The sequence below is a fragment of the Meleagris gallopavo genome, chromosome 2 (assembly GCF_905368555.1).
Source record: "Meleagris gallopavo chromosome 2, MGAL_WU_HG_1.1, whole genome shotgun sequence".
Classification (NCBI taxonomy): domain Eukaryota; kingdom Metazoa; phylum Chordata; class Aves; order Galliformes; family Phasianidae; genus Meleagris; species Meleagris gallopavo.
The window spans coordinates 16,947,546-16,973,750 of NC_139405.1; the positions used below are offsets into that span (position 1 = coordinate 16,947,546).

The 26,205-nt window shown below is 39.4% G+C and overlaps 3 protein-coding genes across 6 annotated transcripts in view; 2 read left to right on the forward strand and 1 right to left on the reverse strand.

Annotated features, from left to right (window-relative positions):
• Positions 1-15,081, forward strand: part of WDR26 (WD repeat domain 26) — a 32,672-nt gene extending 17,591 nt beyond the window's left edge. For both annotated transcript variants that reach the window (XM_085219154.1, XM_085219155.1), the window contains 7 exons: positions 1,993-2,133; positions 3,520-3,639; positions 4,468-4,613; positions 5,141-5,219; positions 5,825-5,954; positions 8,390-8,575; positions 10,085-15,081. In XM_085219154.1, the coding sequence (XP_085075280.1) occupies positions 1,993-2,133; positions 3,520-3,639; positions 4,468-4,613; positions 5,141-5,219; positions 5,825-5,954; positions 8,390-8,575; positions 10,085-10,110 (828 nt within the window). In that variant the 3' untranslated portion in view covers positions 10,111-15,081. The remainder of the gene's footprint in view (positions 1-1,992; positions 2,134-3,519; positions 3,640-4,467; positions 4,614-5,140; positions 5,220-5,824; positions 5,955-8,389; positions 8,576-10,084) is intronic.
• Positions 15,082-19,025: 3,944 nt separating this feature from the next.
• Positions 19,026-25,787, reverse strand: CNIH4 (cornichon family member 4). Its single transcript, XM_085219157.1, has 5 exons — positions 25,653-25,787; positions 24,144-24,212; positions 22,960-23,072; positions 19,769-19,909; positions 19,026-19,227 (listed from the first exon to the last, which is right to left on the reverse strand). The coding sequence occupies exons 1-5, from the start codon at positions 25,719-25,721 to the stop codon at positions 19,200-19,202; spliced, it is 420 nt and encodes a 139-aa protein (XP_085075283.1). The 5' UTR covers positions 25,722-25,787; the 3' UTR covers positions 19,026-19,199.
• NVL (nuclear VCP like) overlaps positions 25,762-26,205 on the forward strand; it is a 30,012-nt gene continuing 29,568 nt past the window's right edge. For all 3 annotated transcript variants that reach the window (XM_085219153.1, XM_085219151.1, XM_085219152.1), the window contains exon 1: positions 25,762-25,892. In XM_085219153.1, the coding sequence (XP_085075279.1) occupies positions 25,836-25,892 (57 nt within the window). In that variant the 5' untranslated portion in view covers positions 25,762-25,835. The remainder of the gene's footprint in view (positions 25,893-26,205) is intronic.

The window sequence follows — 26,205 nt, forward strand, 5'->3', positions numbered from 1 at the left end:
GTTCTTTCAGCAATATTAAATAATACCTTGAGTAAACTAGATTTGAGTGTGGAATGCAATTATTTGACTGCTACAAAGTGTGGCAGAATCCCTAAAGCACAAGCATTAGGCATCATCTTGTCTGAAATGCATCTTCTTTAGTAGAGCTTGCCATTAACTTGTTTCTTACTGAAAACTACTACTTTTACTACTACTTAAAAACTATTGACAGATGTTTGACTTCTCAGCCAAGGAGCTTAATCATTACAGACTTAATAGCTGAATAGTCTTTTCTTCTTCGTAACAAAAATTTGGGAAGTTATATGTAAGGGGTAGAATTGCTAAGATTTGTTTCGGTGACAGATGCCAAGCAAACTGACTAAATTTGGGAATGTTTACCTGAGATACCTGCTGTTATAGTGAGAGCAAGACAAATTATAGCAGTCCTATTGTATTTGTAGAGAAGGATGAGAACAGTATGAGAGTGACAGCCACAATTCCTGTCATTATAAGGGAAAAATGATACGCATCCTGTTCCTCTTGCCTCTCAAATGAGGTGCTGTAGAAGTGGCAGGCTACACTTCCACTGGGATTAGTTTAAAAAAAAAAAAAAAAAAAAAAAAAAAGGCAGCAGTTGCAGACAAGCTCCAGGATGAGAGGTGTCAGATGTGACTCAGTTCCTTTACAGATCGGTTCAGATAGAGACCCGGCAGTGTCTAATGCAGGCCAGGAATAATGAACAGAATGAAATAGGAGAGGCCTTGAGAAAGTCTGTGCGTTTGCTCCTGTTATTTCTGTTCTTTGAAGATTGTTCTTAGCCCATTTTCTTTTGAGGCATTTTTCAGCCAGCAGAATGAGGAAAGCTTCAGGCTGATGGAGTTGTTGAATCCCTCACAGCTGATCCCAGAAAACAGACTCTGTCAGGCTCTTTCTTTGTTGATAATGTTCTTTCTCTGGAATCCCAAGTGAAGAGATGTTCTGCTGCCTAATGCTAAAATAAACAAAAATGGGACAGTTTGGGAAATCGCACACTTTCAAACGAGTCAGATTAATTTTGAAGAGAAGTATGAGGCAAAAACAGCCCCCTCCCCAGTGAAACAAAACCAGAAAACAAAGAAACCTTCACAAAAATTGTTGTAAGCAATTCAGCAAAATCTGTTCTATGCAGCATGTCACTGTAATTCAGAAGTTAATGTATGATTTTTTCACAGTATCTAATTGTACTACTTATCCTCATAAGAAGATGCTCGAAAGTCAAGTTCCTTTGACAAGTCAGCATTAGAGCAGTTGTAAGATAAAGCTCATATAAGATATTTCTGCGTGTGCAAAGTATGCTTCATTCACAGAGTCTGGTGGAAAGGATGCAGAGCTTGTTGTAGGCAGCGCTTCTGAGAAAAAGAATACCTCACGTGTGAGCTTTTAAAGATATATATTTCTGTGAAATCTATTTTTGAGCAATGCACAAATATACTCAGGTTATTTAAAAAAAAAAAAAAGCACTTAATGATGCGGGTTTTGGTTATTAATTCTGCTTAAATATAACAGTTTTCCAACATGTTCGTGCTTTACTTTTAAGGAAGTAACTTAATTCCATAAAATATGGATAACCGTACTTCTGTATTCCAGTAGAGGTAGGGACTTGTTTTAGCATGTAAGGTTTCTGTAGTATTGAGTGTCATGTAACATAAAACTGTACACAACGACATTTTGTGAGTTCCACGTTCAGAAGAGTCATGGAACATTAGAACCAAATACCTACACGTTCTTGTTTGTTTTTCATTTTTGGCTTTTGTTTCTATTTTTGCACGAGCTTTTGTCTGATGGTCATACTCTATAAACTAGCAACTGCTTTTCCAGTAAGAACTTATTCGCGTGACTTGTAAAGTGGACTTATAAAATGCCTGTGCCAAGTTGCATAAAGTAAAGTGTCCGTGCTGTACTTGAACATGTTGTACATACGAAATGTGGTAGGAGTTCATTTGTATTGCCTCAACAGAATCTCTCTTGTTTCAGGATACTCACCAGCTAAAACTACTTAAGACATTAGAAGGTCATGCATATGGAGTCTCTTATATTGCTTGGAGTCCAGATGACAACTATCTTGTTGCCTGTGGCCCAGATGATTGTTCTGAGCTTTGGCTCTGGAATGTACAAGTAAGTGGTGACTCAGAGTATAAAAAATAAAACTGTGGTCAGCTTGCAGCTTTTTTTTAAAAGAAGATATATGTTAATGTAGATATATATAAATCTATTAAAAGGAAGGATATCAGTTCTTCAAACTTTCTGTACTAAAGTGTGAGCATGTAGAAAACAGACTGAACTTTTTTTCCCTAATTTGGGAAACAGCCAAGTTCTGTACTCATTTTGTACGGAACTGAAAATAGAGTTCGAGTCTGAATGCCTGAGACTGCGTAGCAATTCTGATGTATCTGATGACTGACTCTTCATTTCTAAGAAGGAATTGCACAATTCCACAAGACCAGAGAGCTGCTGAAGAGAAGAACAGCAGAAATAAAAAGAAACAGGACAGAAATACAATCTAAGGAGAGAAATAATTAGCAGAAGATTTTAGAAATAGTGTGCATCTTTTAATTTATTTCTTGTTGTTTTGTGTCACCCTCCCAGTAGTTCCCCACAGAGACTCAATCTTCCGTCTTTCAGTCAGAAAATAGGGAATTTGGCTATTTTCTCCATGACTTTGAAAACCCTTTTCTGCTGTTGATTTTTATGGGCAGCTGAGTTGATACAAAAGCTCCCCTAGCTTCAGCTGTAGGCTGTATAGTCTTTATTGTACTGTTTAGACTCTGAACTAATTTAGTTCCCTAGAAACAAAAAAAAAAAAAAAAAAAAAGGTTTTTTTTTCCACCCTTGGAATACTTTTGTTCTGTTTCAATTTATTTAATTGGCTTAGTGAAGTAAGTTGGCTCAGTGAAGAGCATTAGAGCTGGCACGAGGGAATAGAGAGAAACCCTTACTGTTTTGGCAATGGTAAGCCATTTGTTGGCTCTCTGTCCTGTGAAACAGCAGTGTTATGAGCTAGGCATGAAAGCTGAAGTTTGACATGAAGAGCTTCAGCTTAGTGAGGAAAATGTTCTGCATATATATGTATATTTTTACTAAACATGGTCTTGTCATCTGTTTTCTTTTGTTCTGCTGTAGCCTTCTCACTCCCCATGTTTTGTTTTGTTTCATTTTGTATTTGTATATCTTGGTCTTACACTTTCTTCTGAGTTGAATTCCCTTCTTTAAACTGCAATCTCACAGTTGTCTGATGTACCCACTACTTCACCCCTCTTGATTTGAGGGGCGAAATGATAAATTTCCCCAAGTCTGAGGAAATGCTGGAGATGCTGTGGTAACTCTCTCTTTTTATTGCATTATTCATAGGGTTTTTTTGTTTGTTTGCTTGCATGTTTTGTTTCTTAAATTAGTGTTGAAATGTGTGTACTTCCAGCTACTGCAAATTAGATAAAGTTATCAGTATCATTTTGGGAGAGGATTCTCCTGGCTGGTATCAGGCATTACTGTCTTATTTTCCAGACTGGGGAACTGAGGACAAAGATGAGCCAATCTCATGAAGACAGTTTAACAAGTGTGGCCTGGAATCCTGATGGGAAGCGTTTTGTAACAGGAGGTCAGCGTGGACAGTTCTATCAGTGTGTAAGTTCTCTGTATCTGTCACACTGAAAACAAAGATAGAAAGAAACATTTTGTCGCAGTCCAATGTGAGTTTTGATGCTTTTTTTAATTTTATTTTGTGTATGTATTTAAAAATGAATCTTCACAGATAAGCTTTAAAAAAAACCTTCAAGTACTCTGAAATTTGTATGTACGATACGCAGATGATATTATTTCAGCTGTGTTTCTGTTGTAGTAGTTAGTAGGGCTCAAACACATTCACAGAGCAATTACCTTGCATAAGGGAGGATTTGTGGGCTGGAAATTTTTGTCATAGCTTCTTTTGAAAACAGACCATTAAAAAGCAGTGCCTTTGCCCATATATTTTGTTTATTCCTCAGAATTTTGTATGCCTTCTTTTAGTTTTTGCATGCTGTCATTGCCTAGTGTAAACAGAAATTTGAAGCCCTCATTTCATAATTAGTGTTAATTTTTAGATAGTGTTCTGCAGTCTCACCCATACTCTTACTTGTCATCTGACTTGGTGTCCGGAATGATGCTGCTGTATGCAAACCTCACTTACTGCATTAGTGAGCTTGCAGATTGCACCCTGACATGAAGTACTTGCTTCTTTTCTGGTTTGGTATGTGCAAAGAAGGGGATTCACACCTCTCCAGGACAGATAGTTACAAAAGTTCTTCAGTTAATCCAATCCAAGTCCTAAATCATTAAGTCCTCTTCATTAAATGGTAAGATTGCTTTTTGTAGCTGCTGTGTGAACAGAAGGTGGAAAAGATGTTTGTCGCATAACTCCTCCAGAAACCTGAACCTAAAAGCTTGTTTATCTATCTATTTATTCATTCTGATCAGGACTTAGATGGTAATCTCCTTGACTCCTGGGAGGGGGTCAGAGTACAATGCCTTTGGTGCTTGAGTGATGGAAAAACTGTTTTAGCGTCGGACACACACCAGCGAATTCGGGGTTATAACTTTGAGGATCTTACAGACAGGAACATGTAAGTACCAGGTTTTGAATTCCCAGCTATGTGAGAAGAACATTGAGAAAGTATGTGGGGCAGGATGAGAAACAACTTCTTGGAATGCTCTCTGTATTAAATGGAGAATAACATAGGATAAAAATTTGTGCTTTCCAACTGCAGCTAGATGTGTAAGGTCAAGTATTAGGAATAATTTCATAAGCACAGCAGTTTTCTTGTCAGTGTTTTGGCATTTCTGTTGTTGTGTTGTGCTTGCCTCACATATATAGTATATCCATATATTAATATATCCTGCTTTGAAGTTAGGAGCTGTATTTGAGGCTTCAGGGCCATTTAGTCCTGGAATTTATCATAAGTATAAGAAAACTAACAAACTGTTGCAGGCCTGGCTAGTATTGACATAGAGACATACTAAATATCAAATAGAAATTCAAATTCAGCACTGTCTTTCTCTGTTGATAGAAGCGCAGAGATGGGACGTACTCTTTATCATGGTGTTGCATTATAATCTGGTTAAGCTTAACAGTGATGTCTTTCAATTTCAGAGTACAAGAGGATCACCCTATAATGTCGTTTACTATTTCAAAAAATGGCCGCTTAGCTTTGTTAAATGTAGCAACTCAGGTGAGTTTGTGACAACAAATGGAATTGGAAATAAATCTGTTTGCAACTACTAACTGCTTTTAATTTTAATCTTTGCTTTTATCTTGATGGAAATTGGAATATTTGATATTAACCAGTTGTATTTAGTTTAATATGAAGACAATGTCATACTACGTTTGTGAATATCCTTTGACAAGAAGGTAATCTTATCCTTGAGACTGACTTTTTGAATTGATTTATAATCAAGGCTTTAATACTATGAAAAATGTATTGTTAAATGTAATTATCTGGCAATAACACGGAGAAACCAGAAAATGCAAGAATTGTGGGAGGTTGAAACACCTGGGGGTGAATAGAGGAGGTGTTGGGATTAAATTAAAATATATGTATTTCTGGTTTGGAGACCTTGATTAAGTATAGTTTTCAAAATGGACGGTGGTACGCCAGGAAGTTGAAGCTAGCAACTTAGAATATCTTTACTCTCTTGATCTAGTAACACTATCAAAGTTGCCTGAAGTAGAGCACTTTCATCGTATTTAAACTTTTTATAAAAAGTTTTCATAAGAATGGAGTGGATAATGTCCAGTGGTTTAAAACAAAAAATCTTCTGTACTTCTGATTCACAGGGAGTTCACTTATGGGACTTACAAGACAGAGTTTTAGTGAGGAAGTATCAAGGAGTTACACAAGGATTTTACACAATTCACTCATGTTTTGGGGGTCATAATGAAGACTTCATTGCGAGTGGCAGCGAAGGTAACATCATCCCTTTTGTACAGAAAACTGGAACGCTGTATCCTTCCTATACCTTACTTTTATAATGTTAGCATCTGTATTCTCTAAAAGCAAACAAATGCTTCATTAAATAAATCTGAGGAGCACCAAGATTATCGCATACTTCAAGAAATAACTGTGTGCTAGCAGAACGAATCTTTTGAGAGAATGGTGCTAGGAGAAAGCACTAATGAATTTATTGTGTTGTCCTCTAAAGCATCTGAACAGTTTTAATTAAAAGTGGGTGGGGTGTTCTTGAGGGTTTTTTCTTTCTGTGGTAGGAGGCATTTATGGTTTGAATCAGAAATACTACCACAGAGTAACAGCCTAATTTGCCTGTTGAAGGTACAGGTGCGGTGAGGTGATCTGAATTTCAGTCAGAGTTGCCAGCTTCATTACAAAGGAGTAGTCTCAAATTAAGCAGTTGCTGACACATTCTAGAAGGGCTCCTTAGTAATCAAAGGCTTTGTGTGATGTGTTTTTATTCAACTTTTCTGTGGTAAGGAAAGAAATTATTAATGGTTTGTATCTTGAATTGATTCAGTTCTGTCGCTGATGTAGTGCCATCACCTCCCACACAGGTTACATGCGGGGCTAAGGATTACACTTGAAATATAATTGCTGTGTAACTCTCCTATGTTAGGAAATAGGACCAGGACATTACTAATATCCTCTTTTAGAAAACAGCAAATACATCTAAAATCTTGTTCTTTGACAAGGCCCGCTGGTAGATGATACTGACTGAAGGTCAGCATCTCCAATCCAGTGTGAACCTCTATGGATCAACAAGTTCCCTGTTTTCATCGTCTGTAAACTACTCAGCACTGGTAGAAGCTTATGGCACCTTATTTAGATTTGGACTACCTGAGGCTATTGCCTCTGCACAATTTGTAATTGTTGCAAATGTGGCTACTGACAAAAACTCTCTGTTTAAACAAACAAAGCAAAACAATGAAACAAAAATGTAATGGATTACATTGTCATAACCTCTTATGCTTAGGTGGTTGCCCTGTCAGCTAGGTAGACCTTTTTTTCCTAACACTTTAATCAGTAGGAAGAAAACAAAGGTCTCTTTCTGAGAGGGAAATTGACTGCTGCCTTACTCTAGCTAATGTGTTTTTTCTAAAATAAAATGCAGGCATTCTGACAGGCACCAAAATACTGGTTTGTGTTTAGGCTTTGATTCTCCCAGACAGCAGAGGCTTGCGTGTCCAGTATTTAAGCAGAGAGTGAATTGTGTTATTTGATGAATAGTGTGGATGTGTAGTCTCCTGAAAACAACCAGAACATTTGCATTAATACAAGTGTGTGTAAAGGTGTTGTACTCAAATGAGCTGGTTCAGCAGAAGACATTTGAGTTATCACGTGATTCCGTGATGCTGTTCTAGCAGGTAGGTCAGAAAGCAAGTTTGTTTTGTAGGGGATTGGGAAGAGGAGTAGAGAAGGATTGTTTTGTTTGCTAACTCTTCAGAGTGATTTATGCATTAAAACCTTCCAAACAGATTAAAATACCTCAAGTCAATGTGTTAGGACTTAATGTTTTTGTAATGCCAATAATGCTTGTTCAGTTCAAATAGCTCTATTTGGAATATTCCAAAGGCTTACCTACCAAGATCAACCCACACGTTTGTTAAAGGCTGCTAATCTACTGTTGGGAGGAAAAAAAAAATGCTTAGTCCTAAGTGTGGTTGGTTATAAAACAAAACATTAAAAAATTGCAGTGGAGTGTTTGACCATTTCACTTTTTCTTGTTCTATGTTGCAACAAAGAATTAAAAGCTTCCTTTCACAAAATAAGATCTGCAGGATTGTTTATTGCATCTATTTGTACTTGAATGCAACTCAAGAATGAATTGTTGTCAAAAGCAGAAATAGCTTGTAATTTGAGACAGTAAGTGGAATATTGCTAAGTCTCTAGTAGCAAAATTTATTCCATTAACTGCAGAGCTGTGATCTTATCTAGTGTATAGTAACGTGGTGGTTGTAAATATTCTAGTATTTGTGATTTATAATCATGTACCAATCTGTAAATATGATTGTTTAAAAAAACAACTAGTAATAATGTGAATGTTCCCTTTGAATAAGATTACAACTATATAGTCTTAAGAGAAAGTAGCTCAGCTTGTTTTTTATCTATATAGTGGCTTATTTGCATTATAGTCACTTGTTTTTCCTGTGAGGCTTAAAAGGAAGCAGCATGCCCTCAGTGGAAGATCTTTGCCGATGCTCTTTTGATCGCTTTCAGAAGAAAAAAATTTAGTGCTGTTGCCCATTCAACAGATGCAGGTTTTATAAGAATGCTCATGTCTTTGTAATTGCTGAGAGCTTGCATGGAATTGCTGCTAAATATAACATAACAAACTGATCTGTGTAGAGCAATGTTTCTCACGTTTTTTCTTTAATGCACGTTTTCTTTAGATCACAAAGTATATATTTGGCACAAGCGTAGCGAGCTGCCAATTGCGGAGCTGACAGGGCACACACGTACTGTTAACTGTGTGAGCTGGAACCCGCAGATTCCATCCATGATGGCCAGCGCCTCTGATGATGGCACTGTTAGAATATGGGGACCAGCGCCTTTTGTAGACAACCAGGATATTGAAGGTGAGTGTGTGTGTGTGTGTGTGTGTGTGTGTGTGTGTGTGGTGTGTGTGTGTGTGCGCCTGTTTTCTAATTGCTATGAACTGCCTCAGTGGGTTTTCTGTGCTGTGAAGAAGCGTTTCCAAGATGATGCTCACATTTCTCACATGGCACACAGAAGACTGTGGTGTCACTGAGACCTCACTATTACATTAACTAACTTGTATAGATTTCTTAAACATTGCCCGTAGTGCTTGAAGTGCATGTGATGTCATTAACATTTAAATAATGCATTCTGAGCAAATATCATGCTATTACAATGCTTACGAAAGTATTCTCCTGAACCTGGAGAGTGTGAAATTTTTGCACCCTACAAGCTGTACACGGTTGATTCATTCCTGATCATCAGACATTATCTGTGTCTTGGGGAGAGCCACATGTTAAATAAGTGTAACTTTTTTCACTGTCAAAATGCATGTCCTCCCAACCCATCTTACCTACTCCTCAGAATTATTAGCAAGATGAAAAGTAGAGGATTGTTGTGCAGCTTGTAGACTTCTGTCTTTTAAGTTGTCTTGTATTGGTGTGCTGAGTGTGGATGTTACTTCAAGGGGAACCAAACAAAGTAATCAAAGAGAAATCCATTAAGTGTGAGCAGATAAGTAAACACGTGTAGATCATAATGTTCCTCAGGTGAAAGTGGCTGGAAGTTGGAAGGATGTTAAGACTAAGGATCATCTCCTTTCCCCCTTCCTATGCTTTCTAACTATTTCTAGTACTGGACTAGGCGGACCACCCTTGCCAGTCTCATTTTTAACATCTTGAACGTAACACACAGGGACTTGGAGCCTATGCTCCAGCTTGCTTCACTTGTATTTGGATTTTTGTTTTCTCCCAATTACCTGCCTACTTACTTTCTCAGTTTCTCCAGTAAATGATTTATTAAAGTCTATTAAAAATAGAAATGATAAAAACTGGATTTCTCATAGCAGTAATCTACAAGAAGTGTAGGTGCACAGAACATGTCTCCAGCAACTTGGGAACTTTAAATGGATGACAGACAGCTTTGTAATTAGCACAGTCCCCTGGAACTTGAAAGTAAATATATGTACTTCATTGAACAGGCTGCCCAGGGAGGTCGTGGAGTCACCATCCCTGGAGGTGTTCCAGAAAGGTTTAGATGTTGTACTGAGGGACATGGGCTAGTGGGAAATATTGATGATAGCTGGATGGTTGGTCTGGATGATCTTAAAGGTCTTTTCCAACGTTGGTGATTCTGTTCTATGGTCTCTTTTGCAAGAGGCAATTTTCATGTACCAACAGCTAACGTGCTAAGTTTAGATATTGAGTGATGATACCTAAAACTGCTAATTTTTACTATGGGATTTAGTTGCATTATAAGTTCTAGTATTACTATGCATGCTTAGTAAAACTTAACACAGTGTATTTATGTAATGTAATTATAGAAATGCTAACTGTTGATAAGATCTTCAAGGTTTGATTTTTTTCTCTTGTGTTTTTGTTTTTGCTCAGAGGAATGCAGTAGCATGGATAGTTGATGGCGAATTTGGAGCAGACGACTTCAGTTTAACTTAATTAGTCGTATTTTAAATGGCTTGGGATTTGGTGCAAACAAACATGATTGATAGCTGGACAGACATGCTCGTCATGAAAAAGAACCATTTCTGAAGCCCGGTTGGGGCCAAACATTTACCACCTTGCTTCATAGTAACCAGTCAAGATGAAGCACGTCGTTAGAACGTTGTTGGACACCGTGTTGAAATTACCCCCCATCGGTTGTGAAGAACTGTGCTACATTCAGGCTAACCATTGAACTCAGTATATATTTTTCCCTCCTGCCTTTTTGTCTGGCAGGCTACTGTTCTTGTTGCTCTTCTGTGTAATGAAGTTTAAATGCTTGTTTGGAACACTTTATTTAAGAGTTTAGAAGGCTTGATAGAAAGAGTGCTTTAGTCTGAAGAGTATACATTGGATAGGAAAGTATTTCCTTCTCTTGTTTCTCAAATCTCTCCGCCTTACTTAGCTTGAGATCTTTGCAGCTTGGTTCATGGATTCTAGCCTTGCCCGTTGCGCAGTATATATAAATTGAGATAAACCAATGAACTATGTCAAAAGCACTCTCAATATCACATTTGACAAAAAGTTTTGTACTTTTCACATAGCTCGTTGCCCTGCAAAGGGGTTAACAGCACAATTTTTTAAAAATAAATTATTTATAGGATTAAAATGACTTCATTTGTATACATTTGGAATTAAACCAGTGCAAGAAGAAATGTGGAATGTGGTATCACTGATGCTCTTCCAGAGTGTCTTGACACCCAATCAAAAGCAGTGGCTGCAAGGAGCTTTACGTAGGCAGCGAAGCTTGTTTCAGAAGGAGAAACTCACTGTCCATATGAAAAGATAAATTGTATTATTTAGGGAAACAAAGAAGTGTTCAGAGTACACCAGGAGATTAAGAGCTTAAACAAGACAAGGTCTTTTTTTTTTTTAGTTATATAAATATATGCAACAATACTGATAAAAGGTAAACCTCAACAGAAGAATGTGCTGAATCCTTTATTTGCAAAGTCAACATTTTGTAGAAGTAATTAACATTCAAATCATAGATAACTTGTTTTGCAATGGAAAACTTTCTTTATTATTTGGTAAACAAAGATCTTTAGACTTTGAGAATATACTTCTAAGTTTGCAGGCTTAAAAGTCTCTCCTGGACCTTGTTGCAAGCTGGTGCTGTGAACACGTTAACGCTTTTTGGAACAGTTCCACTAATATGCCATGTTTAGCAAAAAGAGACATTTATAATTTTTTTTTTTTTTTAAATAAACAGATGGCCTGGCATCTCTATGCTTCTGCACTACACACAAATTCCTTGTGGGATGGCACTGGATTTCCTTTCCCACCTTGGGTAGAATGGTAGTGTTGTTAGTGCTCTGAAGTAATGAGGGAGCATGAGAGGGCATGCCACCATGGACAATGTGAATGGAAGTGTGAACTTACAAGATCCACAATAATCTAGTGACATTAGTCATGTATGGAAGAAGGGTGAGGGAAGGTTTGCCTGAGTTCCTGGGAAGAGCATGTAGCCACTTTGATGAATGGGAATGTGGTGCTTAACATAAATAGTCCTTTTTTTTTTTTTTTCCTTCCCAAGAAAAATGAAGTGCAGTTCAGCAGGTCAGATTTTTCTTTTTAAGATTCCAGTAATTGGGTGGGTTGGCTTGTTGGTTGTTTTTTTCCTTGCTCTGTGTGTAATCTCCAAGATGACTTAAGATTCTGATAATCTCATTGAAACCAGCTCTGAATCTGATATACTCACGTTCAATACCTCCAAAATGAAGTAGGAACTTAACATTCTTATCTTCAGTTTAGTTCATTTGTCTTAAGGTGAATTGCTGGGATAGTAATTACCATTCCCATAAGTTCTGGGAAGTATGTATGTAAACTGAAGACTACAAATCAGTTCCTCTCCCATTCTCTCATTTTAGAGGAGCTGTTTCTGTTGCTAGTTGGACAGCATAAGATTAATCAGTCTTTCTGCTGTGGCACTGATATTGCAGGGAAACAGAAGGTTTTCCTAAGATCAGTTTTTAGTAAACCTAACTTCTGGTTTAAAACAAAAAACAAACCCACACTAAAAACAGCGTTTTACATCTTCAAAACATGGTGTAATTCATAAGCAATGGTAGCACATGAATCTTTAGAGGTTACCCCTGTTTTGTCATACTCTGAAGCTCTGATTTTTAAATGAACTGTTACTTAGGGAGAGTAAAGGGGAGAGAGAACAGTTCTGGTTTGCATGCCTCGTACAACAGTCTGGCACTACTTGCTTACCTCATACTCATTGGACTTCAGTGGGAACTTCAGGCAGGTGTTGAAGGATCAAAGTCTCGAGTTTAGACTGAAAGTCTCACATGCATTTCAGAAGGCATTTTTCACGTGGTTAGCAGTACCTAAACCAAAGTGAGACTCCTTACCTGGTACAAGCTATATGTGGGTACGTATAAGCTGATTTCTACTTTCTGCTGCAATGCATTGTAAGTAAAAATTGGAACCTAGTGCTTCTTCCAAAATCTGACATCTTCTGGAATAGGTATGTACCTCTAAAGAACACTTCAGGTATTCAGAAGCAAGTTAGGTAGAAATGTGTTCTGATATCTCTGCTTTAATTTAGTTTTGTGGTACAAATATGCAACATAAAGGAAGGCTCCTTTATCGTATAGATGGCATTCTTTTCAATGTCAATTCCACCATATTGCATAGATGTCTGCTTATGCCATGTAGTGTGCAGAGATGAGAGAAAGGAGAGTGTAATCTTAGTTTTACCACAGTACTTGGTCCCACAGTAAAGTTGTGCTACAGATCCAGTGGTAGTGGGAACCAATCTAACCTGGCAGTTAAAGAGAAACCCAGACTGTTTCTCACATGTCATGTATTCACAATGTGTCAATTGAAAAGTACCAATACTTTTTGTGCACAGATGATAAAATGAGACTATGGTGGGGGGGAAAAAAAACAAGCTTGCTCATTTGCAACACGTTGATTTCCATGTGCTTAAAAATGTTTGTAGGCTGGAGTCAGGCTGGAACAACCACACACCTGCAACAAACACTGTCTTTCTGGTGAACAGTTTTAGAGAGGAAAATACTGTAAGAGTGTACTACTCTTTCCTAACTTTGTTTGGTAAGCTCTTAGCTTAAAATTTTTGCAGGAGCCACAGGTAATTGTCAAGGCAGAACTTTTAAAAAAAGAAAGCTGAAGCATTTTGTTATCTGAATGCTCGTTAGCTGTTCAGGTAAGTAATTTTCAAGGCACAATGGAGCACAAAAGGGAAAACAAGCAGTGATGCTAGATTTGTCCTTGTTTGGGTGGGTGGAGTAGTAGGGGGACATGACACCTTCGTTTCAAATTCTCCGTATTTTCTCAAGTTCTTCAACTTTAAAGCTGACTTCATTTTTATGATTAGAGCAAAGGTGCAAGCTAGAAAGCTCTCCTAGATCTTGCCAATTACTTCTCATCTTAGCTTCAAGCAGGTAATGTTGAATAAAACTCAGCATACTTGGGAGTTTGTGTCTAGTTGTATCTCCTTACACTGATAAGCAGCGCTCCCATCCAGAACCAGTTATGAAGGCTTCCTTAGAAGGAAACAAGGACTCATACAATTAGCTGTAGTTTGAAGGGGAAATGTAGACCCACATGGGGAGGTAAAGAAAGAGGAATGAAGATAAAAAGCTGGATTTACTGACAAACTACTGTAACTCAAGGGGGAGGAGGAGAAATGCACTTTCAATAGTTTGTCCATATTTTTTTAGCTACAAAACACACCTGTATTTGCTAAACGGTTTTCTTTTTGTTGTTGTTTTCTTTGGGACAATTGAGGAACATCCTTCCCATAAATAGCTACCCTTTTTACCTCCTCCTGTCTTTTCCACGTTGGCTGGAGACCATTTTCAGCTGCCATTCTTAATTTCAAAAAAACTGCTACTTTTAAAGATATTTTGAAAGAACTTCTTAACTCTGACACTTTTTTAAACAGGGTGGACTTAATTGAAGTGTGCAGTGTTGAACTGCTGCTGCGGTAGCTGCCTCTAGTTGTTGAAATGAACTGTAGACAAGTTTTTTTTGTTTGTCGATCCAGGTTATCTGGATTCAATAAGAAGTCCGTGAGAGTGTTCCTCCCATCTGGTATGAGTGTGTGTGTGCGTGTGTTCCACAAACAGACATAGAACCAAATGTTCTAGGTACTTGTCATGTTTTATTGCATACTTTGAGTCGTGCGTATGTGAAGTGTCCTCTGACCTGAAGGTTTTGGTTAATATCAGTATATTTTTATAAATTGGAAATTCATCGTGCCCCATCTTTTCCTTAAACATCTTTCATTGTTAGGGTCTATGTGCTAGATTCGAATCTTAACATTTTTAGGCACAGATGGAAAAAGTTATTGGCTCCTTGAAAACATATGGGACAAAATGGATCCTCAAAGCATGTATGTACTTACAAACCAAGCTGTAGAGATCAAGAAAAGAACTTTATTGTTGATCTCAAGATTTCTAAGTTGTCAAGATTTATATGGAGTTGTGGTGGAACTAGTTAACACTTAGAGCTTTTGGTATGTAATGACTATTTGCTATGGACTGATATTAAATGTTTCAAAGGATTGCGTTCTTAAACTCTGGATTTTTGTTACTCTCCTCGGATTATATTAAGTAGTTAAAATTTCTTTGCTATATTACATTAAAAACATAAGAACTTTGGGTCTCGTATTTATTTTCACTCATTTTACTAATTATTTACAGAACACCGTTTTAACTTTTTTATTTTATAAATGTGTAGTATTTTAAACATATCTTTACAAATTGTTCAATTGGAACTACATTAACTTCTGATTTGTTTTTATTAGGATTTTTAAAAAAACAACAATACACTTTTTCCATGTTGGTGCACAGCACTTAACAGAAATGTTTGTATTCCCTTTCTTTCAATTCAATAAACAGAATAAATAACTGGAATGAATAGTTCTTAGTTTCCTAAACTTCACTTACATGACTATCACTGGGATGTTCATTTCTTGATCGTTAATTGTAAAGTTCTTCCACGTTTGTAGCATTTTATTTCTTGATAGGAGAAATCACTTGTGACAGCTCAGTTGAAGATGAATTCTCTTACTGCTGTGTGCAGCTCTCCAATTTTTGATGTTTGGCTCTGATCTCCCCCCACTTTTCGACTGTGCATTGAAGCAGTTCAGCATGCTGCTCACCTGCATCCCATTCTGTGCTTATTTATGTTGTTGAACACCTGCTCTTTGAGGCTGGATGAGAGCCTTCTTTCTTAATGCTGGAGCTCACTCAGGTATCATAAGCAAGTTGCTGACCATAACCCACCTATACCTACACTTCTTTCCCACATTAGGAAGATGCTCTTAAAGTACTTCTGTTTCTTGCTTAGGCTTCTCTTACCAGCTGCACATCAGGGAAATCTTATCTGAAGTTGACTTAAGCAGCTTTTGTGACTCTTGAACTCACTCCTTACCTGTTGCTTTTTTTTCCTTCCACCTAACCCTGCATTCTTGTTTCTCCTCCTACCTTGCAGGATAAAAGAGTTGAGGTGCCATTGTATTTTGTATGTACTGGTACTACAGACAGAGTTGTTCAGCTGTAGCTAGTGTTCTGATAAGTAAAAACTGTACCTAAATTTGCCTTCTACTTCCTGTAAGTTTTCCAACTTTGAACACTTTGGCAAATTGCGTTCAGTTTTTTTAATCCTTTCAGCTTCTATTTTGATTAGAAAAAAGGTCTTTATGCCATCTCATAGTAGTACTTTTTAATTAATATTTATTCCCTTGCTTAGAGGTTAAGCTGTGTATATAATAATCGTGCCTTACATGCAGCTGCAAACAGAATGGGCATGTCTTATCCCTTTCCAGGCACTTGTTTTTGCTGCTTCCCTGGGGTACGAGTGTTTATACAAGAGCTGCTAGATTGCAGACCCAATTCAGCCATAAATTATCCATATGGCAGATGAAGGAAATTTAGCTTCTTTAACTGTTCCCCACCACCACCCACACACGCACTGTTGCACCTGTCATCCTACATCTGCCTCTGGCTGGTGAGAAGAGTAAAAGAGAAACAGGTATGTGATTTCCAAGAACTGAGACATAAGTAAGATGTAAAATGAGTTGTGATTATTTTTTTTATCTTGTTAGATTAGATTATTTAAGAGAAATCATGTAAAGAACTTACTATGAGGTGACCACTACATAATTAGCTCAAATCCAAACTCCAGGGTAGGGTACTTCTGTGCTTCGCACCTTAGCACCTATGTTTCCCATGTTTCTTGATGCAGTCCTCTACTACCTTGCCATGTGTTGCACATGCTTAAGCTCTCTGCTCCTTACAGAAAGGTGGCAGCCTCAGTTCCTGCCTCCTCTTAATAAAAAAACCCTGTATATATAATACATATACATAGAATGTTCCAAAGATTAACCACCAAAGTTAGTACGCATCTACTTGTTCTGTCACCACCTCTAATATCATTACTATAACATCCTCATAGGCAAAAAAAAAAAAAAAAAGTCTTAGTATTTGTACAAAATGGTCTGGAGTTTCTTGTGAAGCAAAGAAGAATTAGAATAAAGCTGTACCAATACTAAACAGGTAATGATATGCTTTTAGCAAGTAATCAGAGTTTCAGGTCAATTGTTAACCCCCATATGGGGGTTATTAGAATGGTTACTAGGGCTTCCACACATCCTATTAATTCCGCTGCTTACTGTACTGTTACCATAATACAGAACTTCTTTAGAATAAAACATTTATTAACAGAACAAACAAAATACTAATAGTCCACAACGTATCAATGAATTAGGGGGAAATGTGTTATCTTATTTTTGAATTAATTCCTCTCTCTTACATGAACTATATTTTCACTAAACAGTTGAGTACTAACATAGTATCAAAGCTAACTAATTATATTATAGACCGTGGGTCTATATCAAAAGAGCTGAACAGCCTTCTTCAAATGCTAGAGTGCTTAAAATTGTGGTCTTTAGACTCTGCTACTGAGGCTTTCACAACTCTTATAAGTCATTATAGAGATGATCAGAAGATTTATTAAAAAAGAAGTTTGTATTCATAAAAAGTGTATCATTTCATATTTGACAACATCCATAAATGTTCTCATTGGTCTGCTGTGGTCAGTAATTCATTTTTGAGGAGGGAGGTGGTAAAGAATGCACTGTTACATTCCTCATGAATTGAGGCACATCCTGCCCAAATTTTCTTTAATAGATATTAATCTTCTTCCCTTACTCTTCCTTTCCTGCTCACACCTCAGAAGAAACACTTCACTAGATACAGGAGAACAGAAGCTTTTCAAAGTGAGTGGTATCCTGTTTACATGATACATTGCAGCTTATATTGACCTTCTAATAGATTAAAACCAATGTAAGTGTAGATCTGTTTTTATTTTTCCACAGGAATGTAAGAGGTTGTAAGTAAATACCTTAAATTGTCTTTGCAGATAAGTAAGATAGCTTAAAGAGTAGGCAATTAAGTTACAAAAAAAATTACTGACTTTCTCCTTTGAAGTGCTTTTTCTCTCTCTCTCTCTCTCTTTTTTTTTTTTTTTACTGACCTACATCCTCTCTCAGGTTCAGCTTTACAAGGCAGTATTTTCTGGAGTTTGGTTTTGGGTGGTGTCGAGCAGAACTGACATGCAGCTGTGGTAGCTATTTCCTAGTTGTTTTCTATGGAGCATGCATAGTTCCTCATATTTGCAACAGCTTAACTTGGGTTCCATCTATCATAAGCTGAGGGCCAAACTTACCCCAGAACAAACACTGAATGTAAGTTAGCTACAGCAATTGAGCTTCAATGTTGTCTTTTTCCTGCCTGACCGAAACCAACCAAACAAAAACAAAACAAAAAAAAAAAAACAACAAATCAAGCTGTCGCACACAGATTAAGGCCAATACACTCTAACTGTAGCTGTACAAGAGAGAATGACAAGTACTTAGCACTCATGAATTCTAGAACTTAATTACACACCCATATTTTTGAAATACTACATTTGACATGTATGTTTCCAGAAAATCTTTTAACGAACATATAAAAAGACCAAAGACAGTTGTTGGATAGTGAGGGTACAGACTCTGTTTTATGTACGTAGCACTGATGTAAGAGCTGCACAAAAAGAATTTAAACTTTGTGTCTTTGTAGCAGAATCACAACAGAACTGTGAGGAGATCTGAGTTATGGCTTACCAGACCACCTCCTCTAGGTAGAATTATTTGTGATTCATCTCCTGGTTATGGCTACAGCAGGTTTACAGAGCAGCTAGGGCCTCTGGATTGCCTTGTGTTCTACTGTTTACTTGATGCAGAAGGCCGTGATGTATTTCAATGACAAAAAAAAAAAAAAAAAAAAAAAAAAAAACAGCTGAAAGTCAAGTGTTACTTGTTTTACAGGTGTTACATTTATCTGTAGCAATACAAGTTCTTCACTCTTACACACAAGTGTCACAAAGCAACCTTAATCCCTCCAAATAAAACACTTGGTACAGTTGGGGGGTGGGAAGAGAGGGAGGGGAAGTGAGAAAAGCACAACTTCCTTTTCCAGCTAAAAGGTAGTGGAACAAAACAAAGTGACACAAAGATGTGCTAGTGCTCCACTTTGAAATATATATTCCAAGGGACGCTTCAACCTAGGCCCTACTCAGTCAGCTTGACAGCCAGAGGCATGTCCTGCCGCCGTTCAGTAAGCAGCAGACATCAGAACTACACTTAAATTTGTTCTAGAACTGGTACTACTGTCCGCCTGAGCTGTTCAACTGTGTTCTCATCTCACCATTTTATTCCTGTAAGTTTTATAAGCAAGGATTTCACCTTACAATAGCAACAGCTACAGCACTTTGAGTTATTAAAGAAAAAGGAACAAAAACTGCTACACAAATCCAATGTCTTTTGAAAATATTTTATGTTAAAAATACAGGAAAATATTTCTTGTTCAAAGAAGAAAAATATACTGCATGATGCCACTGATCTAGGTATGTTCGGTAGGTGGCTGTGGCTCCATAACCAGTCACTGGAGTGATGACCCAATTTGGCAGCTAATGGTTCTTTTTCAACTTCTCAATCATTTATCAAAGCCAGAATCATACTGTGATAAAACAGAAAACATGAGACCAGTGTATTACTGAAGCACAAGCAGGTAGGAACAGTACTTGATTCTGTAATAGAAAGTCAAGGCAGCTACAGTACTTGATTTATTTATGAAGGACTGCAGTAGAAAACAGCAGTTCTCCTCTCTGATTGTAGGTAGCCCCATCACAGAACTCATCAGGTTTTAACTTAACCTGATGAACTTTATTTTCTCAAATAGAACTTGTAAAATAAACTCTAATTAAACTTTTTCTAAATAGGCCACTTACTCTAAGTGCTAAAATCATGCAAATCTTTGTCGTATTTGTCATTATTTTGAGATTAAGAACTAGTCTGACTTTCCAAGCAATGTTTGATCAGAAAGAATAAAGGCATACGATATGCTTGCAGCTGGCAGTCAAAATACATCACTGAAGCTCAGCAGGATGCAAGAAGATAAGACAATTATGAACATCAGCAATTATACGAGCAGAATAGAGGAGGTAAAAATAGTTGGTAGACAATTCCTTTGTTCTCTGAGAGCCATTTTTGCAACAAACCTGTAAAGGTACATGAAGAAACAGAGCAGATGAAAGCCTAGCTTGATCATAGCTTCTTTCATGTGTGATTTCAGTTGTCCTCGGTTATGGATCTCTGTGGGATCAAATACCCCCATGTTTCCACTTGGCACCATAATAAACCTGAAAGAAAAAAAAAACCACCAAGAACAGAAAAGTAGAGTTGTTAAAGCACGGGGCGTATCAGGGAATGAGCGAGGAAGACTTTGCACAGAAGGGACTTTCATCCAAAGAGTTGTTGTGCAGTAAAGCAAATGGGAGCATTTTTTCAATTCTATTTTGGTCTCAGGATATTGCAAATAACTCTGCCATTGCAATCCAGAAAGAATTGGAGGATTAGCCCAGCTTCCTATGTACAAGTGGGAGAGTTTCCAGTTATATCCAATGCCAGTGCATTTTCATTGCTGTTTGTGATTACTCAGTGTTAGGAAGAAAACATCTATCCGTGGTGGACAGATGTATTAAATGAAAGAGACTGGAAAAAAAAAAAAAAAAAAAGAATTAAATGACTTAGTTAAAAAATAATAATAATAATAATAATCAAGATGTATGTAGGTTATCACAAATTCCAATGGTCAAAACAAGATAAGACAAAGGATCTGCATATTATTTCTGTCTTTTGTACAACTGTGCTGCGTTATCTCAGCAAAGACACAGCTTTCCTGTGGCCTACAGGTCGAAAGACTGAGCAGAACTGGAGAGCTTCAGTACTAATGCCTGAATCCACATAAGAACACAAGCTGAGTGAAACAAAGTTGAATGTAATCCAAAGGAAGAATAAAGCAGCAAAATAAAGATTTGTGTCCTGTTGAAATTCAAGAAACAGCATGTTTATTTGTCATAAGCATTTCTCAAGAGAACAAATGCAAGCCAGCTGAGTCCAGTCTAGAACAGTATTGCCATCATTTCACCTACATCTCACAAAGGTTTTATCTTTCTAGGAAAACATTCCTTCTGCACTCCAATTTAACTCCTGGTCTTAGACCTGGAGCAAAAAGCAAGCTCTGTGAACAGCACACTTTTAGATTTTCTTTATATGCGTGGAGAATGACAACAAAAGAACCTCCAAAGAACACTCTCCCACATATTACAACAATCACTTCAATAATAGGAGGTACTTAGATAACTACAAAGCACAGCTTTCTTCACCATCAACACTGTTGTTTGGATTGGTGTTCTCATTCTGGAGTAGAATAATTTAAGTCTCTCTAAATTCATGCAACATTTATTCCAGAAATTACTTCTTGAAATACAGTAACATAAAGAGAAGATTCAAACACACCCACCTGGTGCTGGAAGTTTGTAGCTCATGATAACAGGTTTAGACTTAATCTGTTCCCACTTGATCCTAGCTTAGTCACTGACACCCCCTCTCTTTACTGTGCTCAAACTATTTTACAATCCAAGATTTTTCTGACTACTGTACCATTCATCCTTTAAATAACTGATGCAAACTGAAGTTTTACCCCAAATCATCAGATTCCCTCTCTAACACTAAACACACTTGTTTTTAATCAAGCTGTATCACCTTCACTGTGGATGTGATAGTCCAGGCTGCCAGTGTGGGTGAAAGCCTTTGATCCTCAGAAAGGAGGCAGGATTAACAGTAGAGCCCTAACTAACATTTTGACATCCTCTATCAGGATAGGCAAAGTATCACATTGTCATATTCATTTAATAAGTGTATTGCACATCTAGAATTGAGGAAATAAACCTAGATTTTAGGGTATTGTGAATAACAAATATGAGAGCTGTCAATTAAAAAAGACAGCATTCACTTTCTGTCTGAAGTGTGGAAATGGTGATCTCTGCATCATTAGTTTGCAGAATTCCTTCTGACAGGTCTGGGTGAGAAAACAAGAGGCTACTTTACACATTAGCATAAGCGAAAGGAAGTAGCAAAGGGGAAACTAGTGTAAGAAATCTTCTCAGATTCAAAGCAAACGCATTGACACTCTAGTGTCCCTGTAGAAACAAGCTACTCTAAAAGAAACATAGTAACACTACACTCAGCAGCAGATACCAAAGGCAACATCAGTCATTTGGTGCAACAGCATTGCACAAGCATACAGCTGTACACACAGGTGGCCAAACAAAACTATCCCCACGTGGGTCTTTAGGCAGCAATTAACCACAAAGCACCTCATGTTTCTTCAACGGAGAAACATTTGAGATCTTTGTTAGAAGCCTTTTGCAGAAAAGACACTTATGGAGTTACAGTTCCACAGAACAGTTAGGATAATAGGAAAGAAATCTCCTCTCTCACAAGAGCTACAAAACCCTGTTTTATTTAACCAACGACCCAAACTGTCCCAGCAAACAGTCAATCCTAGCAAGTGTGCAGAAACAAGAATTACAACTAACTTTTTAAGCCTTACACTTTTGGTCTGTTAATTGCCTGTAGTACAGGGAATGATTTGCCAAAAATCCATATTCAGTTTCATCAGGATAAACAGCCCTTAGGACTCAATTCTGTGCACATCAAGTGATATCACACACTTCAAAATGATAAAAATGGCACACATTTGAACCGTCCACCCCAATGTTGCCACATGCAAAGCTCTACTGGGAAGCAAACCATTCCAAGGCAGCAGACAGCTCGGTGTGTGAAGACCTGTACCACAGACAGCTGTCATAAAGAGACTAATATGGAAACCTTTCCAAATGGTGGACCCCAAAATTCTAGTAGATAAAGCAAGTGAGGGGAAGAAACTGAACTATACACAAAGGTGGGTGCTGGGAATAACCAAGTGGATGATTTTATAGCCACCAGCCAGGCTATGTACTTTTGTGCTGCTATCACTCTCAGACACATAGGTAAAGAATGAAAGACAGTAGCAACTGTGCCTGCAGCAGTACTTCATAACCCCAACTAACATGCTGTTACTTCCTTCAAACTTAGGAACTGTTTACTATCAAGATTTGTCAATCTTGATTTAGAATCTGTTCATTAGAAAGAATTGCAAACAAAAGCCAAAAGCTTCATATGCTTTACTCTGCTGTGTTTCTTCTAATATTAACTGCAAAGAGAGGAGAGCCTCATTAGTTAGATCTGTGGAGACTTAAGAGCTCAAGAAACTGAAATGTTTCATTAAGATATATTACATTCATGCTAGTCTTAAAGCTGAACTACTAACAGTGAATGAAAAGCACACAAAATCATTTGCACTTACCGATATATATTCCACGTTGCTATTGGCAAATTAAGGAGGAAGATGAACCAGTGCAATGAAATAAGCATTAATACAGTGACAACAGCATGGCCAATCACCTCAGGGACAACCCACTGTAAAAAAAAAAAAAATAATAAATAAAATAAAAAAAATAAAAGGGAAAATAAAGTTACATAGACAAATGCAAATTCCTTTCTGAAATAAAAATCTGCATCATCCAGTTCTAACCATATCAAACTGAGAAAACTCATGGAGGCATGTGATTTCATCACAATGTGGGGAAATTAATACCTTCAATCAGATTCCACATGAGTAAGCCAAAAATCATGCCCTAAGGTACTAAAACAGAGGTTCTATATTTAACACAGTGATTTCTAGAATGAAACGTAGCAGCCGTTCAATCACAGCTATATTACACAAACATTAAAGAAAATAAGAAAGTATGCAGAGCTCATCTGAAATCACTGCAAAGAATGCTTGATGTAGGAATGTAAGAAGCAGATAACTAAAACCTGCAGACACAGGACATACAAACACCTTCAGGCATGGTATAAATAAGAACATGGACCAATATGAAAACAGACATGGGTGAACTGGGTCAGCCTCTAGCAAGAACACATTTTTGGCTTGAGAGTATCCTGTATTGTTCTTATGTTTAGCAAATACCTTTGAATCAGAGCAAACAGACATATGTGAATGTCGTACTGATTTAGCAAAACAGTTTAAAGTGGATTTGATTAAAATTGTAGTACTTTTTTTTTTTTTTTTTAATCCCAGCAAAACTCTCCGCTGTTCAGGAGGTTTGGAACTACATACAAGTGTCAAAGACAGCTGCTGTAAGAATCCCTGAGTTCAGCCACAAGCAGACATCGCTACTTGGTGGCACACGCACACAGAGGAAAGCTGAAAAGCTCTGTGATGAATAAAGTTCAAGTGCCAGAATGAATTCAGAATAGCAGCCCACCTCCGAGCTCTGACAGCCAGCAGAACAGCCTCTGGGGACTAACTTACTGACAGACAGCGACCTGACAAAGACAGGCAGACTGAAATAAAGGATAAACACTTTGAAGAAGAATCACCAATCCAGGCTCTTCAGATATACATTAGCTTTTTGTTATTTGTGATGCGGAGATGCCAGATTGGTTTTTTTAAAACCCCACTAAATGCAAAGAATAATCATTTACTTTATTGAGTTTTGAACAGCAAGACCTCGCGTTGATGTAGTCGCATTCCAAATCTGATAGCGTAATTATCTGAAGGTAGCGATAAGGAACAACTGTGCCCTAAGTCAGAATACTCAGGCACTCAAGGAGAGGTTCAAGCTGGATATCAGCACAGAGTTCTGCCCAGAGGGCGGTGGGCACAGAACAGGCTGCCCAGGGCGGTGGGCACAGCCCCAGTGTCGGAGTTCAAAGGGCATGTGGGCACTGCTCTCAGACACAGGGTTGGGATTTTGGGTGGAGCCAGCAGCTGGACTCAGCGACCCTTATGAGGCCCTTTCAGCTCGGGATCTTCTACGATTCTACATTTGCATGCAGGAAGCTGTGGAGAGCATTGTGCCCTGGGCGCAGATGGCCGTTCCTCAGCACACCTGCCACAGGCACATTTCCATCAGCCCTGCTCAGCCCTCCCTGCGGCACAGGTTTAGGCTGCGCTTCGCTATCAGCCTCAATGACTTTATGGCACTTCTCCACTGGCAGCTATTGGACAAAGTTCAGCTCGAGGCCGAAAGCAGAGCAGGGAGGCACACTCGACAATTTCACAGAATCATCGAATCACAGAATGGCCAGAGTCGGAAGGGACCTCAAGGATCATGAATCTCCAACCACCCTGCCACATGCAGAGCCACCAACCCTCCACATTTAATACTAGACCAGGCTGCCCAGGGCCCCATCCAATCTGGCCTTGAACACCTCCAGGACGGAGCATCCACAACCTCTCTGGGCAGTCTGTTCCAGCACCTCACCACTCTCTCTGTAAAGAACTTCCCCCTGACATCCAGCCTAAATCTTCCTTCCCTCAACTTAAAACCATTTCCCCTTGTCCAGCAGTTATCATACTTTCAAAGAGTTGATTCCCCTCCTGTTTGTAGGCTCCCTTTAGGTACTGAAAGGCTGCAATGAGGTCATCCCACAGCCTTCTTTTCTCCAGGCTGAACAAGCCCAGCTCCCTCAGCCTGTCCTCACAGGGTAGGTGCTCCAATCCCCTGATCATGTTCATGGCTCTCCTCTGGACCCTCTCCAACAGCTCCCTGTCTTTCTTGTACTGGGGGCTCCAGAGCTGGACGCAGTACTCCGGATGGGGCCTCACAAGATCAGAGTAGAGGGAGACAATCACCTCCCTGTCCCTGCTGGCCACCCCTCTTCTGATGGAGCCCAGGACACCATTTGCTTTCCGAGCCACAAGCATTAAGCATTTCAGCATTAAGAGCCGGGAGCACGAGAGGCAGAACGAGGAGCACACCGCACCCCGCCCCGCCGGGCGCCCTTCCCAACCGCGCACCGCCGCAGCCGCCGAGCCCCGCGCGGTTTCCAGGAGCTCAGCACCCCCCCAGAGCCCCGTCCCGAGGTCCCTCCGCGCCGCGAGGCCGGGCCCGCTCCGCCCGCCCCTCGCAGCCGCCACAGAGCCCGGCCTCCGTCGGGTGCGGTCCCGACCCGGCGCGTTGCGGCCCCGACCCGACCGCAGAAGGATACGAAGTAGACGGAAAGGAAGATGAGAGCGCAGCAGTCGATAAGCGAGAAGATGAAGACCACCGACTCCATCCCGCCGACCTCCCGGCCGCCGTACGCCCCGCCCGGGTCCCGCAGGACCCGCCCCGCCGCCGGGCACGCCGGGAAGAGGAGTCCAGCCGGCCCAGGGGCGGGCGCGCGGCGGCGATGCGGAGCCGGCCGGGCTCCTTCGTGGATTTGCGGCTGAAGCAGCGCGTGAAGCAGGTCCGTGCCTCGCCTCTTCCCTCGGCCCCGGGGAGCGGGACGGGCCGCGGGAGGAGCGCGCGGGGGGAGAGGCCTCGTCTCGTCGTTGTGCTTCCTGCCGCCGCTCCGGCCTTAGGATGGTGCCGAGCGAGCGGAGGGAAGGAGAAAAGGCGCGGTTGCCTCCACGGCCCATCGATGAGGGGCAGACCGCGCCGCTCCCTCCGCCGCAGCCCGCATGGGTTTGTGGAAGCTTCGCTCGCGGGCGGGACGGCTCGGAGCTGTGCCCGGCCTCGTTGTGACTGCCGAGCCTCGAGCAGGCAGCTTCCGTGCGGCT